Genomic DNA, 18,828 nt, shown 5'->3' on the forward strand with positions numbered 1-18,828 from the left:
GGTTTTACTGTATATATCCATTCAGAATTGGCTGAAAACATTTGATACCAAAAAAGCATTGTTCTGATATTTATTTAGACTTATTTTCCATTGTTTTAATTTCCCAGCTTAGTTATCAAAGACAAGGCTTAGCTTGAGTAGAATGGAGGATAATAACTAGCTGCTGTGTACAGATAATTTAGAGGTAAGAAAACCTAACCAGGCAGTAAGGCTTATTTAGTGTTATCCAATTTGTTCCATTCACAAATCTCCCAATTCTCCAGTTTTAATTAAGAGAAAAGCTACATTGTTTAATTCTTTAAGATTTTTAGTGTTAGGGTGTTTATCGTTTTCTCTGCTTTGTCAGAAATCTATTTGCATACTGTTGAAACTGTTGTTTTAGGGATTGTACTTTTAAATTGAAAATGTCAATATTAATTATTTTCAGCATTATCTGTCAATGTTATACTCTGTACAGTGCCCCTGTGCTTTTTAAAGTAAAACTGTCTCACCATATAGAGGATTCCAAATGAATGTTGACTATTCCAACCTTCTTTTAAAGAGTTTTGTTTATAGCAGTTTTTTTCTTGCAAAATAAATTGATTAAACAATAGCTCATTGTAGTTGTCAATTATTCTAATTAAAGAAACCGCTAGATGTCAGCTACAGATACAGATAAGCTTTTATTGGCTGTGTGCTTGAATTATTTAGTTTTAAAAAGTCTATGTGCTTTTGTTTTGTTCAATAAATGGTTTATGGTCAGAATGTATTTCCATGTTAATAGCTGCTCAAACCTGGTATGGAAGATTGTATACATAGATTTATGTAAGTAGGAAACAAAACACGCTTTGTTGCTAACACTTTTAATGAATACATCGAAGAAGCACGTTTGTAAGGATTGCATCTTGTGTTTGAGTTGTTACCACTGTGAAGTACCTGACATTAGTATGATTATTCTGGACTTAAAATAAAAATTGAAGATCCAAAATAGGACTTGGTGTTTGCGATGCGTTTTTTGACCGTGTCTACTGTCTCGGTAGCAAGCACGAACACAGCCTGCTTATTCATTTTAAACTCTGAGCAGATATGATATTCCAATCTGATGTAACAGCACAAAGAGCTTAAACGTGTGGAGGGCGGGCATATAAAATCTGTACGTCCCACCTGTCTTTGGGATTGGTTTAGATTTTATGGGCGGAGATCAAAGTAGCTCATGGAGACTGCACTCCAGCGCTCGTGTGACACTAATCAAGCTTTGCCGGACATTGGTGATTCTGTGGTAACAGCTGACAGCTTGCCAGGCATGTTGCATTCTACTCGATTCAGCCTGCATTTCAATTTCATAATTGGAATCGTACATATTTTCTGAAAGAAAACATTTCTTCAAAACTCACTTGTAAGTTTAGGTTTGGATTTTTTAACTTGCAAAACATTAACATTTCTTAAAACAGTTATTTGATTTTCTGACAATATGACCGTGCGTAGGAAAACTGTGGACTTATCAGAAAATCTTACCACATTGATGATTTTCATTATTCTTTCTGTCGAACTGTCGAATGCAGCACTTACCGTGTATTATGGACAAGTTGAGGAAAACGCACCGGCTGGGACCCAAGTAGAGGGGTTATTAATACCTGTGTGGAAAAAATGCCCAGGTTTAATTCGGGAATCCGTACTGGACTTTACTTTAGAGGGGGAAAATGCGTCAGACTTTCGTCCTGATTACCACGGAGAAGGACGCCTACTTTTGAAAACCACCAAAACTTTAGATCGAGAACTGAAGGCGGTTTATGATTTGACCGCAACTTCACCAGTCAGTGTCTGTTCTAATACCACTGTGAGGATAGAAATCAAAGTGCTTGATCTAAACGATAATAGACCTCGATTCATTAAAAAAAGTCAAATCCTTGAAATTGACGAACTTACACCGATAGGTGCAGAATTAATGCAGTTGTCCGCTTTGGATCGTGATAGTGGAGAAAACGGTAGAATCGCGTACTATGCATTCCCCCCAAATGAACTTTTATTCGTTGTTCCAAAAAATGGAAGGGTAATTCTTGTTAAATCTCTAATAGGCAGAAAAACTATTACTCTCTGTGCTTTTTCTAAAGATAATGGAAACATTGCATTGCAAAGCGAACCAGTTACATTTCAATTTAAGGTTAGAAGACCTGATGTAGAGGGAAATTCCTGCGAAGTTAGGAAGCCAAGGGCATTTTCTGAAGAAATGTTCTATACTGTAAGCGTTTCCGAAGATGTAAAAGTTGGGGACATGATTTTCAGCGTTCCTGACCTAAAGTTTGAAAAGAAGTGGTTCGAGGTCATTTCTGAGGCCGATTCCCCAGTACAGATTGAAAGAGACTCTGGCAGGCTTTATTTAGCCCAAAAACTGAAGAGCGCAGCGGACGTTATTATAAAAATACAGAACGTGGAAGGTAAGGAAAACTTTCTTATTCACTTACCACGGTTAAGAAACGCTGTATTTGCAGAATGATGTGGGATAAGACACAATAAGAAAGTCTTCCCTTTTAAAAAACTATCAATTGATTATTTCATATCCTGTTTATTAACATAATACAACGTTGTCCTTGGAACACCGAGACAATTGTCACTGGTAAAACTATTCTGAATGTGCCAGATGTAATCCGCAATTTAAGGATAAAACGAATGGTGATTGTGTTAAACAGCTTTAAACTAGTGTTGTCTTCAATATGTGTTCACATATTGAATTTAAAAGTAGTCTTAATTGGAGTATTCTGTTGTACAATGCGAATTTTCTCTTGATCCAGCAGATTATTTGAAGCCCACATTTAACCCCCACGTACCTTTGTTCAAATATGTAGTGTCATAACTAGGACAGCTTAGGACAGGTGGCCACTTGAGTTACAAATCGTGTTGTGCTCTGCTCGTATGATGTGAATTTGCTGACGTTTTGTGGATGAAAAAGAAAATGTAGAGGAAGAAAATGATGCTTATATAATCTGTCAGATCTGAAGAAAAAATAATGACAAGCTTCTGAATTAGGTGGCTGGAGCGCATTTTGAGAGGTGTCATCGGTGGCAAGACAGAATCGTGTCAGACGTCTTAAATCTAATTATACGAATTGTTTTATAATATTAATGTTTTGTTGAGGATCACAAAAAATCACAGCAAAATATGTCTGGTACCGAAAGGAGGATGCTTTCTTTTATTAACGGAAGACAGTTTTATTAATTGCCCATGTTTATAGTTGCTTTTCATTTTACACAAACGCACAGCCTCATCAATGCTACAGTATATACTTTAACGCCTGGCACACATAACAATTCACATGTTAATGTCGAACATGAAATACACTGGGTTCCATAGCAGCTACCTAATCTGTTTCTGGGAGTTTACTTTTTTAAAGGATCTCCTCCATTGTTAACATAGTGATTGATTTATTATCCTCATAACAATGATAAGTAGTATTCGTTTCAGGGAAATATTGTGAAGTTTCTGTATTGTTCTTTTTTAACTTTAGAATAGTAAATAATAAAAATAATACTTATTCTGATGTCAAACTTGTATTTTTCATTAGCCTTGAATACCGTAACCTATTTTATTATAATGGGCAGAGTACAATATAGGTCTAGCTATTTTGAGATAGTGCCCTTGATCCTTAGACTGCAGTATCTTAATGTTTTTCTTAGTAGAACTTTAGAACTCAAATCGACTGTGAAATTCAGAACAATGCTAAGAAAGCCTAAAAGCTGCAATTACATCAATACACCCCTGATAATCTTGAAGTAGTATCACACGCTATTACAGTGCAAAGCCCAACTTTGTATGGGGTAGATCATGGCTTACACAATAACCCATTATGGGCAAAATCAGTTTCCCTATATGTATTGTTACAAATGAATGTTGATGGCATGTTGATTCCTTGATACTTTGATGCATCATAAAAGCACTCAAATCATTCTGAATTAATGTTAAAAGTAGTAATTACAGTATAATATTCACAACACACTCTACCTCATCTTTTGGAGCTCTATGGTTTAGTCTATTACTTCTTAATAAGCACAGTTTATCAATGCAATCCATTTCCTTGGCGTCTTCATAGCAACGGCCTGGCTATGAACACGTTAACATTTATTCTGTATTGTAATATAATAGACTCTCGCCGAGCTGTTCATTAGCTATATAGAATGTGAGTGTGCTGTAAGCAACGTCTGTGGCTGTGCATGTGCTGGCTGTCAGATCTGTCTCAAGTAAATGCAACTGACAAGCCCGCAGTGATTTGTTTGCTATACTTCTGTAAAGGAAAAAATCCCCTCAAGCATCAAGCTCATTAAAGCATTCTGTGTTTAATTGCACCAAGATGACAACCTTACCTAATTCCGCCCTTATTGCTGATCTGTGTAGGAATGGGATTAATTCATAAATATTTAAAAATTAGGAGTCTTGGTTATATAATGTTGCATTGGTCATCAAAAATGTTAAGCAAAACAAACCATACTTGTTAATGGTAATAACCAAGATAATTTACATATTAAATCTTGGGTTTCATACATTATATGTGGAACAATACTGTTGTGTTCCAACAAGGCCAAATAAATGGTGAAGGAAAATTATAGAAACGTAATGCTTAGGAATTGTATTATATCCCATGCCCTTTTGTGCCATCTGTTTTTAGAAACTCTATGCAGGAAGACATTTTTTTTTCTTCTATGGAAGTCACTTTAATGGTCCTCCTTCAAAATTGGATGACAGAGGGTTACTTAAAATGCACGGCTTGTGTAGCATTTCATCATTCTGCCTGTAAACCTGACCCAATCTTGAATTTTGTTTAAAGCAACTAGGAATGTATATCCACCTTGGCTTCACAGCAGCATGTGTTATATTACATGTTCATGTCCATTCACTATTTCAAACACCATACTGTGTAATGGGGACCTTAGTCTTTTAGGGATTTTAGCAGTGAACATCAATCTGTCATTGTTCAAATTGTTAAAATGTGAACGAGGACAATCTCTTAACACATGTTTTTATTATTATTATTGTTGTTGTTGTACATCACATCCAGATGGGCGTGCAGGAAGGGATACAAGTATAAGGTCTAGTTGTTATCAATCAGTACAACAGGCTAGACATGCTCAGACCATCACAATTGGAAGTCACAAGACTCGTGGTGACTCGTGGTCTCCTAGACTGTGGCCTAACTTTGATGGATTGTTATTAGTTGTAATTTCATGTCAGGTTATGTATTGCTATCTATGAACACCCTAGATGTTAATTGACAGTGCGGTTAGCTAACCCTCCAACATACCAGTAGCAAGAAGGCATTTTTCTTTTGAAATATGAGGCATATCTTTTCTGTATTTTTCTTTCTAACTTAAGCTTGACAAGCTTGAAGGTTAAATCACTTCATCAACTGTATTCAATCACGTTTCTCATTCATGAGGAGATTTATTGCTGATGCAACAGTGAAAGATATTTAAGTGTTACAAAATGTTACTAAACAATTTAATCAATATCCAAAATCCTTATATTTTATTTTCCTAAAAGATTCATGTATGAAGCATGCTAACTTGTTTGGATGCTCAGTGTACTTTAAAAGATATGGTAAAAAGAAGGATTGTTGAGTTTCTAAAGAATTAAAATAAAATCTCTATCACAGTCTTAGGTAAAATGTGAACAGAGCTGCATCAGCAAATCCCCAATTGTGCTAGACATGCAATACATCCTTAAAGCAGACTGGAACTAAGCTATTCATTGTCTTATATGTAAGCGGGAAAAAAATAAAATTCACACTAAACTTCGAAAGGACAAAATGGAATTAGCACAGTAGAGGAAATATATTGTGAGGCAGAGCAGTAAGTCCTAGCACTTGAGTAGCAGACACCTGCACATACTGAAGTCTATTTAGTATCTGAGTAGATATGACACTAAGCAAGGTTTTATAATAGTCTTTGTGAAAGTAAAGGTGTGTACTGTATCTACTTTTCAACAACAGATATACTGTGAAGTGTTGTTCAAATGGAAAAAAAGATACCTTTGTGATGTTTGTAATGTGAGTTTTATGACATCCATTTTTTTCAGTTTTGTTTAAGGGCTTCATTTTCTAGTTCAGCTACAGTGACAGTGAAATCCTTTGCATAGTTTTTACAGGGGGCCAATATGTGTAACAATATCCTTATAGTTCAGATTAAATTTCTGTTGCATTGATGTCTTTATGTCACACAGAAATATGTAAAGCGCCAAACTACAGCAGTATTATCTTATTTAGTTTCATATAGTATATCTGTATATAAGTATATCTGAGTGCCATGTCTGTCAAAATTAGCACTTACATCCAGAAGGAGAATAATATTAATGACCCACAGAGAAAGATTATCAGCAAGTCAACAAAGTAACTTCGTCTTCGTCTAAACCCCAACTGGAAAAGTTCAACCAGCTCATCAAATGCAAGACAAATTTGCAATTCAGCTGCAAACACCCACTCTACACTTTGTGCAAGAAAGGGAAAAGTGGAAATGGGAAGTAGTTATTAAGCACTTCAGGGTCCAGGCCATTTTTAACACAGGTGTGATAGCAGCAAGCTTTAAGTCTTATTGGTAAACACATGTTATTTCAATATTAAAGTGATGAGGATAGTAGACTTGAGAACGGGTGCAAGACTTGATCACAAATAATATCATCTTAGCTACCAATTCTGACACATAAGTTGCATCCACAATGGTAAAAACACAGAATCTCAAACACATGAAAGCAGGAGGGGGTATTATTGACATGAATACAGAATGTGAGGTCAGCAGCTAATACATAATATTTTAAATGCTGTTGTGAACAAAATTGCATGAATCTGTTACACTGCTCAGAATAACACACTCCTCAGAGAGAGACAATAGTAAGCAGACTCATTAAGTGGTTCAAACATTTTATTGATGTTAAAATAAATTATTGTAGGATAACTGAAATTCTTCTTGGTAAGGATGTAATATATGGGATATCTGGATGGAATATATGGGATATCTGGCCTTTAGGGAATCCTTATTGGCCTGCTGAACAGTCAGCCACATCATTCTTTACAAACCCTCAAGGTGTATTGTCTTGTTACTGATATAACTCATTTACATAGAAAGCTTACAAACTAGAGTCCTTAGAACTCTCATGTATTGGAGGAAAGAATGAGCAATATAATCAAGATGAATTTTATTAGGAGCTGTTCTAGCAATAATTTATGTTAATGTATCAGTAGGACAAGCACCAGAATCCTCAAACAAACCTGAATTTTTGTCAGCTCAATTAGTTTTTCTGGTCCTTTTAAGAGGTGTACTGTAATACACTAATTTAAACACTAGGAGATGAGAGGAATGACGAACCACACTTGAATTGGCTGGCACTTGTGTGCGATTGTTTACTTTGAAGCTGCTGTTAAACAGAAAAACATGCTAAGAACCTTCAGTGCACACATTGTTGTGGAGAACTTGGTGTTAGAGACACAGAGAGAAGTTTTAGAGGACATTTCCAAGAGGAGTACTGTATATTGGTAATTATTTCTACTTACAAACACTTCCACACATCACAGGGTACTTTTATATCTAAAACTTACTTTTTCAGGAACACTTTTCTTTTAACTTCTGCATCTGCTTTGTTTTCTTGACAGTAAATTTTCTTTATTTATATTTTGTGTAAGGTGCTTTTAATGCCCAGTTTGAGATTATTGCGTTTACAGACTACATAAAATTAGATTTATTAATTTTCTGGAAATGAGCAGTACTGTAGTAGCCCAATCCCACCATGGCTTCTACGTTCATTTCCAATACTTAAAAAAAACTGCACAAACATTTCACTCATAAAAAACACAAAGTTAACAGATTAATTTAATCCAATCCAAATTCCAACAATACCAACTTTAATTACTTTGTTGTGCATGGTACATATTTTTGACATTTTACAAAATAACAAATTAAAATTATTCTGATAATTATTCTGATAATACATTAATATTATACTAATGTAACAATTACTCTGGTATTTGACTGTAACCTGTTCTTACAATAGTAATGTTATGCAACTAGGAAGCTATTATCTAATGCCTTTAAGATACTGTGAGGAACTACTATTTGATCTGAAATGGGTTCTAATAGAATACATACTTGTGTTTACTTTAGGGGAAAGGCTTAATAATGCTCAAGATAGATATGTCTCAGGAGAGGTATTTCTTCTAAAATATTAAATTATAAAGCTTTGTAGTCCTTCACTCCTAATCTTCATAGTGTTTGTGAACTTCTTCTGCCCAAGGCATAGCCTTTACTAGTGACAAGCTGGCGTGCAGCGGGTAGACTGCCACCATTCGAAGAGTCTGCCTGGTGTTAGTTCTTAAACTTTAATTAAAGCTAATTAAAAAAAAAAGAACCATGGCCCACTTTGCCCTTGCCTGTTATTTTGTTGAAATGTGGGAGAAAAAAAGTGCCTTTTTAAAAAATTCTGAGAGTGGGAGTCAAACTAATGGTCTTCAGGGAGATAATTATCTTGAAACCATTGTCTCGGCTGGCAAGCATGTTCTTTTTGAGTTTTTTGAAGAGTAATGTTTACTTTTTCCATTCAGATAAAAAAAAACTTTTGATAAGGCAGATCCATCGGTGTGCATTGCGTTGAAGATTTTTTCACTCTTTTTCTATGTAGTCTTTGATTTATGACACTTTCTGAAACTCTTAAAACACAAGCTCTAGAATTAGGGCATACATACAGTATCCAAGCAAATCTGCTAGAGGTGTTTAACTGTTTAACTTTTTTGCAGGACCTTTTAAACAAAGGTGTGCAGAATATAATAGATTTTTGATTCCTGTAGATGTTTTAAAATGCTCGATAAAGTTCCTTTATTTTTCAGTAGAAGACGTCTGTTTGCTTTGATGGACACAATAAAATAACCATTGTTTTTTAACTTGCTATAGAAAATGGTCTCTTTCTTTGCATGTGAGGGTGTATGCCACTGTGCATTAATGACTGTGCATGGCAGAGGATTACTCTCAATGTTACAGTGTGAGTGACTATTTTCAAATATCAGATAAAATTTAATTATCAAATTGCTCATACATACTGAGACCTTTAATTTATTTGCAGAACTATTTAAATGCCATGCATACATGACACTGAAGGGCATGTTTTTTCCATATCTTGCTATGGTTATTTCAACTGGTTGTAAACACTGATAGTGGACTGCGCACTGTACTAATCTATTACACTGTAATAAATAGTTTTCATACACCCTCTTTCACCTGTTTAATTAAATTAAGCCTCACTGGAATTCTGAAAACCAACAGGAAATATCTTTATTTTTACATAAGGAAGAGTACAGTAAAAATAAACATGTAAAAAATGTTCTGGTTAGGGATGAAACATATTTGCTTTAAGATGCCCTGGCATGTACAAGCTTCACAGGAAATATTTTAGAAATTTTTATATTAAAAAACAACAACAAATAAAACATGTTTTGTATGTGATTTGAACAGTTTGTTTCCTAGGTACAATTACAATCTTTTCACATACCATCTTTGCACAGCTAAAGTTGGACATTGCTTTCTATACCAATAACAGGGCATGCTTTACATCGTGATCTCTCACAAATTAAGCATGGCTGGGCGTACTCAATCCTAGAATAGGAAACCACCAAAGAACATAAGATTACTGCTGTACCTGAAGGACCAGTTGATGGACCACTATGTGGCACTATTCCTTCTGAATCACAATTTCCAAACCAATGTTCCTTATGTTGACAGGGTTACTACAGCACTGTCAATAAAGTTAATATAAAGGTTATAACCCATCTTGGTTAAATTCCACTTTGGTCTTTTACAGCCTTGTTTCCTTACAATTGTCCCTCAATTCAACCAGTAAAGTCATTTCTCACTCTTCCACCTGATCTGTTGTGTAGTGCAGCTGCTGGAACATAATGACTCCCATGTCACCCAGCTGGTGCTACATTTTGGGATCCTTTGAAAGGAAAAGTGCTATATAAGGAATCCTGTATGCTTACTAATGTTCTTTCGCCTTGTTATTAAGATGTAAGATTGTGGTGTATTATATATCCCTATATAAAATATTATATTTTAACTTGTTTCTTTATCCCAAGAGGAGGAAAAATGGCGAAAAGTAAAAAACCACAAAAGTGTAAGATGAAACAAGTACAGTTCATTTAAGGGTTTTGTAACATAGTTTGTTTAGACCTTATCCTTCCAAAATGTGGGACCGTGTGCAACCAGAAGGCCCGCCAACTTTAGTTATATACAGTATAATGATATAAACTTAAAAATGTTAGTTACAGTACCTTGTATAGATATTCAGACCCTTCTTATAGAGTCCTATCTTTTTAAACTACAAAATGTAGCATACACTTTTTTAAACCTGATATTCTTTGCAAAACCTGAATGCATTGAGTTGATGACTTCTAAGATTACAATAATTGCTGGCAAAAACTACAAAAAAACTGCAGTCCCCCCCACAGGAAACCCCTGTGAGCACTGGGAAAACATTCAAGCTCCACAACGACAGCACCCTAGGAATTGAAGCCAGGGCCCAGTGCTGTGAGGCAGCAATGCTAACCATTGTGCCACTGTATACTGGAGCCTGGTTTTAAAATTCCTCTCCTAAGGCAAGAGCAACACCTCAATGATCTACCAACAATATTTAGAGCAGCATTCCGATTTTCCCTAAAAGTCTTCCACACCAGTACTGACGAGGGCCAGTTTTAGTTTCTCGTGCTAAACCTTCATGCTGTTTTTTGCTGTTGATTTTCATTTTTTACACATGTGGATGAATAAAAATGTTTCCTTTTAGAGAAGAAAACATTAAAAAACCTTTAATGTTGCAATTGTTTAGAGTCCCCTTTGAGCACATGAAACAACCAGGCAACTTTATTTTAGGTTGCTTTATTATTCATCTCTGTCACGGCCCAGACAGAAATACCACAATGGATGCTAAAAATTGGTAACTGAAGTTTCAGTAAATCTTCTTTGATTCAGTTTTCCCTATTGTGAAAAATCTGATGACAGTGCAAATATTTTATTTTGAGCATCTGTCATACTCTAATTACAGATGACAATGCACAAATAAGGAATGAAGAAGGATATGCTAGGGACAAGGATTAGGTAAATTTGGCAGTGTGAGCACGCTGAACATACTCTATAAGTATGTACAACTGGAATTATGTGATTCTTTCCATGTTAGACTCTTCATATAAGTATTTATAATAAATTATATTTTGCATTACAAATCACTAATCAGGGTGGCAGAGTTGCCTCATGGATCTGAGGCCCTGGGTTCAATTTGTATGTTCTTCCTGTGCTCAGGTGGGTTTCCTCCCAAAGTATAAAGATGTATTGGAAGGTTAACTGGTTTCTGGGAAAATTGGCCCTGATGTGAGTGTGTGTTTGTGTATGATGTATGTTTATAATCCTGACCATCTGTCAGTTAGTCTGTCTGTAAATGTATCTCTTCTGAAGGTACAGTAGACAGACTGCATGACAATTCTGTTGGCAGTAAGAAGACTATGAGAGCAGGTGCAGCGGTGGATGATGCACTGCAATAGAAAGAAGGGGTTTACAGGACAAATGGTTTTTCCTGATTAAGAACTGCATTAATTTACTGTACAGCTAGTTTCAAGCAACATTTACAATACAGGAATCCCTCTCAGAAATAAAAAAATGTTTGACTTATGATCTGAGCATGTGTGTCTGTGTCTGATGTAGTTGGATATTGCTCTCTGTGTTTAGTTATTTTGATCATGTGAAGCTGTTTTTCTTATTTTCAACGGTGGATGAGCTCAAAAAGGTGATTTCTGTTCATCATAAACAACTGCTGATTTACTGTAAACAGAACTCCAGTCATTACTTTTTGTTAATGCAATCACATTTTAGTTCTGAAGCATCAATTCCTTTTCTTATTTGTCATCTCTTGTACTTATTTACTTCATAGTTAGGAAGTATGCTGCCCATTTAGTGTATCGGTACAGTGGAAGATACACGAAAAAACAAATCGAAAAGAGAAGTAAGCCAGCCAGTTCATTCAGTCCACTGTGTTGATCCTTGATCTGCAACCTTATTTGTTAATTGAACTTCATGGCACAGCCATCCTGTCACAATGTGATAATAGGTTATTGACAGAATATGCTGAACAGCCCAGGGGATACATTTTTAGTGATGGAACAGGACAAGGTCATGGGAATTTCTCACAGTGTGCATGGAGTTAACAGTTTGTGGACATTCCCCTCAGCATTTCCCCCCAGTGAGCAGGGTTTGAGTTGAACTTAATTGGAAAATTAGTCATGTTTGCACTTGGTTTATTTTAATTCCTGGAGACAATATTTAAGGAGATATTCAAGCTCAGAAATTGTTTTATTTTTCACTATTGGCATGTACTTGTAAGACTAATTTAAAACAATGTTTAGAGATTTGCTTTAGTATTAGAAATTGGGATTTGAAACACAGTACTTTCAGTTTCACTGTGTTTTATTCTTGCGTCTTGCTGTTAAGCAGCAAGGGTTGAACAGGTAAATAAAAATGTTCAGGTGTACAGTACTTTTAAAGTGCATTATATTATGGCTTTTTAAAATTATATTAAGTTAATCAGTTTTTTTTTTATAAAGCTCATTAGTTATACTAACTACCAAATAAGCTAGATCAGCCCAATGGCCTCCTTTGCAACACTTATGCTATTATAGTAAGAACAAGTTATCATTTAGTATACTGAACTGACCAATAGGCTCACACTAGTATAGCAGAACCTATATAACTGTCATCCAGTGCTAACAATACAAGTAATGCATTGTCCAAGTCACAAATCCATGACTATCACATGTTTATGTGTAAGTATCTGTTTTCCGTATCATGCAGTGGCTTTAAATTGTCTCTTCTCTCAGTTTGGTTGCAGCACTTAGGGAAGAAGTGAGTTTTGAAAAAGAATGCTTGTATGAATGAAAATCATCATGATCACACATGAAGCTGGAAATATACAGAGAGAGCTGAACTGATGCACATGTAATCTTTATTTAGTCAGTACATCTCTTGTTTGCCATTGATAACAGAGTGCAACAGATTTGCTCAGATCTAAATTCTGGGAAGAAGAATATAAGTGCACACACCCAGAATTTTTTAACAAGCTCAAGTTAAATTGAAATACAGTATGACACTGACACACTCATTTACACTAATTTAAAACTAATTCATAGGAAAATTCAAAAGTTTAAATAAACCATTATTTATATATGATCAGCATCTTCATTTTGTCATCTCATTTAATGTGGTACTAAAATGAGTGCTGTACATATACCTTCTTATTTTATCTGATACTAATTAGGTTGGTAATAGTTTGCAACATGTGTGTTTCTATTGCACTACACACACAAAAGAACAGTTTACAAATAAAAAGGGGCCATTTTTGTTCATTTGGTAGTTTATGGTCAGATATTTCTTAAAAGTGCCCAGAATGTGAAGTGTTTTTCAGTTATCCATTACTCTTTGAGTAGACAAGTGTTTCTTATTCTCTGTCCTAAATTAATTGCCCTTGTAAAACACAAGGGAAATATAAGTTTCCAGTTTTGAACCTGTGTCCTTGTTTCACTGATTCTCTGGGTTTAATCAATCTGTAACTTCTAGGAATTTGTATACCTGGATCAACATCTTATCTCATTCTCCTATGTTCTAGACTGAAGAGATTTATCTCCCTCAGGATTATATGAAGTTTTACTTCTTCTCTGTTGCATTTGAAAGTGTCATGCTGATCAGGAAAGAGAAGAGAAATTGTATACCATTTATAATTTGCTCTGTCTTATTCTACTGTACCTCCATGTTGTAGAGCCTAGAAACCGAATCAGTTTTTGGATCGGGTAAACATTAATTGTTTCTGTTGTACATTGATGTACATTTCTTTTTAGCCTAGAAACATATAACATTTTATTGACTTCTACATAACTTTTTTTATTGAGAGATTGTGTCAGATAATTGTACTCTAGCTTTGTTGACACATGAATTACAAAATTGCTGTCATTGTCCCTCGTTACAGTTTAAGTGGGCATTTTATAAATCATCAGCCAACTGATGTGTTGATTTCATAACATTCCTTTGATTAGTTTCACTGTGCTGGCTTTAAATTCAAGCTGGGCATGTGGTTCCAATTTATCACTGAATTTCATGGGGCCATTTGGATATGTGCAGTCAACTGTCTGTCCATTTTTATCCACATTATAACTCGGACCTAATGCAGTTAATGCAATATGCACTGCATAGTGTAGTTACATTCCTGTCTCAGTGTTTTATTCCTGTCTAGCACTTCAAAACCTGCATTCAAGCATAGATGCAAATGTAGTGAATGACATAACTTGAGAATGTTATGACTGCCATAATTATAATAAGATCTCATTAATTGAATGCTTTCATATTCGTTTCTACAATGATGATAAGATAGGGTTTTCAGTTATATATTCTGTATATGATGTGCAGATTTATTAGAATGCTTAGTAGTGAATCATTCATGTCTCACACACATCCCAAATTCTTAATTCTATTTTATAAATTGAACGTTAGCTTTCACAAAACCTGTTCCTAGCTAAAAACATAGTTATTGCTGGATATGGATTTGAACGTGCGTTTCTTCAAGTATTTTTGAATGAACTTCATGTGGAATATTTTTAAGTTTTTAGTAAAAACCTTGATTACATTTTTAATAATGTAAGGATAGGTTTTTACCAGATAAGCAAATCAAAACTATAGAGGCAATTAGGTGTTCTAATACATTTCTACACTACTGTAAGAGAGAGAAAAAGAGGAAAAAACATTTATTCACATTAAGTTTCAGAGCATTTTAAGCATGTGGAGAAATCAATTTTATGTAACCCTAGCTGTGCAACTCCTCCTATGTTGTTATTGATTTCATCCGGGATTGAAATAAAAGTCATAGACGGTCATTTGCATATTGCTGTGCAGCTTTCCTTTTGAAATGCGAACTTCAAAGGGAAATAAACTGCCAGAAAAAAGGACCCGTTTAAAGATTTAAAGGAATGCATAAATCAATTAAGTAAATATGCAAAGAGCTCTTTGGTTATGCTCTGGCTGAAAATCAACAAACAAATACAGCTAGTTTTCTGATTTCACATTCAATTCGGGCTCTTTTTGATAAGTAAGCAAACAAGAGTAAACTGGCCTCATAAAAATAATTCCCAAGTTTGCAGATTCCCACCCCCTAGTACCTACAGCAACAAACAAGCTCTTAACTTGGCATATTACTCAGGAGATGCAATTTTTCTTGCAAATCCATTCATACCTCTGTAAACTGAATAGTTAGTAATGCATTTTCCCCCTCGGTGTGTAGTAAACATAGAGGCAACAAAAAGCTGGGTGTGTTTGAATGTGCCACTAACGAAGACAGGTTCTGACATCAGTGGAGCAGAAGGACTACACTGTGGTTTTCTAGGCTTTGTGGAATTAGGCTATGCTTAATTTGGGTATGTTGTAATTTAGCACAGCAGGCTAGCAATATTGTGTGGTACGTGTTGGGTACTGTGCTGTTGATTTAGTGTTTTTTTTAATGAGAGTCACAAGCTTAATTTTAGACCTTGACCTGGTACTAGATGTGGATATACTTTCAGAAAATATTAATCACTTTCAGTTTTTTTACAATTTATTATGTTGAAAACGTTTATAGAAATACAGTAATATGAGATTTTTTGTGATTTACAAAAAATATTCTATAATATTAAAGTGCAATGAAAGTTCTGGAATTTTTTTACATGTAATTTGAAAAAACACTGAAATGTTTTCATATAAGGAATATTTTTTCTATGACACCCCAATACATATACTCATAGGTACATTTAATTTCCTTTTGAGTTCGATCCTAAATGACTTCCACCAGTGGTCAGTTCAATTGGTTGACATTTGACATTGACGTACACCTGTCTGTACAGTATATGTCCTCTCAGTTGACAGTGCATTTCAGAGCACAAACTCTACAATGAATACCTACAGTAGGTGTAAAAATATTTCTAGTGTGCTGAAAACTCCCAGGAGCACAGTTGGGATGTATCATTAAGAAATGGAAAGAATACAGACCAACCTAGACTCCTCCTAGAGCAGGCCATCCTCCCTCCCTAACTGAGCAACTGGGCAAGACGGCCCTTGGTCTGAGAAGTGAACAAGAACCCATTGACCACCCCGACTGGACTACAGAGCTTCATGGCTGAGATGGGAGAACCTTTCCAAACGACAACAATCTCTGCAGCACTGTATAAATTTAGCCTCTATGGGAGAGCTGCTATACAAAAGCCACTTCCTGAGAAAAAGACATACAGTATAAGCAAGTGGCAGACTCTGAGACCACGTGGCAAAAGATTCTCTGGTCTGATAAAGCAAAAAACTGCTTCTGAATGCAATATGCTACTGTATGCCAGTTGTAAACCAAACACAGCTCATCACCTGTGTAACACCATCCTTACCATGAAGCATAGTGGTGGCATCATCTTATGGGAATGTTTTTCTGAGGCAGTGACTGGGACACTTGTCAGGGTAGAGGGAACAATGAATAGAGCCAAATACAAGGAAATCCTTGAGGTGAACCCACTTCTGTCAGCAAAAGACTTTAGGCTAGGGCTAAGATTCACATTTGAACAGGACGACAATCTCAAAAATATAGTTATTTTTATAGTCACACAATAAAAATATTTTTGCCTTTTTAAATTGTTGTGTGTATTTCCTGCAAAAATCAATTTCAGTGCATTTTAAAATATTGCTTATAATCTAACAACATTTGCAATTCTTTAGGGCGGGTGAATACTTACTAAAGGCACTGTAGATGAGTCACAGGTTTGCATTGGGTTCAGGAAACTCTGCCTTATGACTATGGCAGAAAAGCGCAATCAAAACAGGCTTTTATGCTTTTCTACTAGGGCTTGAAATATGTACATTACAAACCAACACTCACAAGTAAAAGGAAAGTATGCTTGGAATTAGGTAGAGTAGATTTGCTTTGGAAAATGAGAAATATAAAAAAATTATGGTTTGTTTAAATCACAGGGCCATAGAATCATCCCAGGGCAAGAATACTAGCCGAGTGTGATGTCAACAGTAGCTTGTGGTTGAGAAGTATAGTTTCTTATTTACTTTAGACTGTGTATGTGTTTGGGGATATTCTCTTACTCTACGTAGATTACAAATTAAGTTACAGGTTTATCATCCTTCGAAATTTTTCACGCTAGAAACATGTTTATCTATTTTCTAATGGATTATTGTAAAGAACATTGGTGATACACTGGCCCTGCTGTACAAGATGCAAGACAGATATGCAGTGCAGTGGTTTATGGTGTTTTATACATGCTTGAATTTTTCTTGGTTTCCCAACTGCATTCTCCACATTGTACTTTCAGGAGCCTTATTGAAACTTTAATGGCATAGGTTTTAATAGCAGATATCAATTTAAATTTAAAACTAGAAGAATGTGATCTAAACAAAATAATAAGCAACAGAAGTAAAGCAGCTGCATCTCAGTTCTTTTCCTTCTGGAAGTGGAAAAAATGCAGCTGAAGTTGTTTAATGTTAAATGTTAATGGGGAATCTTTAGTATCTCACAGCACTCTCCCCTCATGGAGGAGGAGAAGGCTTATTAAACAATGACAGCTGCTTGAGTGCCCAGAGCCTCCGGAGACAAAGATGATCTGTGGAGCTGGTGTTAGCAAGTTGATTTATAAACACTCATACTGTATACTGTAGGTCTCAATGACCTCCATAGTCGGCCCACTTTTCCATCGGTTTGGGTTGATAGAAAATATTTTTTGAAACAATTCATTTTTGTATTTAAAGGCTGTTAACTACAACCGATGCAAGTACTCTAGCCAGAAAATGTAATCTTAGGTTACAAATGCTTTGTCAATAAAGCAGTGAATATGTATCTCAAAAAAGAGAACTTTTGTACGTCTGGGAATGAGAAAGCTATAGTTATCTGCTGACAGCACAATTATGTCTCACTACAGCCTTCACTCTGCATTCTCTATCAGACTTCAAAGGAAGTGCCACTCCTTGTGAAGTGTAGTGCTTAATTATTCTTTACACTGAATGCTGTCAATGTACATTTCTCATTTAGAATATATCAAGAGGATTAAAAACAAAGAACAACGTAGGCATGAGAAGCCTAACTTCTCATTTAAATAAATATCTGAGGAAATGAATGTGTTGTTTTATATATACAAGAAATTAAGGAATGTTTTATCTGGGACACCTAACTGTAAACCACTGGGTACTCAAATACTGTACTTATCCCAATTTAATTTTCCAAGTGGTTTTCTATTTGTCTTGTCCTTGTCTTGTCTTTGCCTTTGCCTTTCCTGTCCGCATCCTAACCGGAAGTCAGCATAATACGGTTCACCGCCCGACAATTTTGTAATAAAGCCCTGAAAAAGTTTTTTTTTCTACATTACGTTTGAAAAAAATAATAACTATGGCTGAAGGGGCTGTCAGGAGAAGCAGGAGAAAACTACCAACCGTGGAAAATGTTGAAACTGCAACTTTGGACCGCAGTCAGAGCAGCTCCGCGAGCTCTGAACAAGATGGTGCAGATGCCAGTCTTCAGAAAATATTATACGAACTTAGAGACTTCAGACGGGACAATAAAGAGCAGCTTACAGGAGCTGAGCAAGGTTAATAAGAGACTGGATAAGGCAGAGGGACGAATCGAAGAAGTGGAAACAAGGGTTTTAACAGAAACTGTGATAAAGAAACTCTTGCAACGACAAATTACTTTGGAAACTAAATTAACAGACCAGGAAGGAAGATCGGACAGAGAAAACATTCGGATTTACAGAATCCCTGAAGAATCGGAGGGTTGCTGCATGGTCACCTT

At 35.5% G+C, this 18,828-nt stretch overlaps 1 protein-coding gene across 3 annotated transcripts in view; it reads left to right on the forward strand.

Annotated features, from left to right (window-relative positions):
- The first annotated feature begins 1,211 nt into the window (after positions 1 to 1,211).
- Positions 1,212 to 18,828, forward strand: part of LOC148651377 (neural-cadherin) — a 163,034-nt gene continuing 145,417 nt past the window's right edge. For 2 of the 3 annotated variants that reach the window (XM_088601573.1, XM_088601574.1), the window contains exon 1: positions 1,212 to 2,414. In XM_088601573.1, coding sequence (XP_088457699.1) covers positions 1,451 to 2,414 — 964 coding nt within the window. In that variant the 5' untranslated portion in view covers positions 1,212 to 1,450. The remainder of the gene's footprint in view (positions 2,415 to 18,828) is intronic. The other variant, XM_088601575.1, reaches the window with a different exon arrangement.

This window comes from Lepisosteus platostomus, chromosome 12 (genome assembly GCF_059453375.1).
Source record: "Lepisosteus platostomus isolate fLepPlt1 chromosome 12, fLepPlt1.hap1, whole genome shotgun sequence".
Lineage (NCBI taxonomy): Eukaryota > Metazoa > Chordata > Actinopteri > Semionotiformes > Lepisosteidae > Lepisosteus > Lepisosteus platostomus.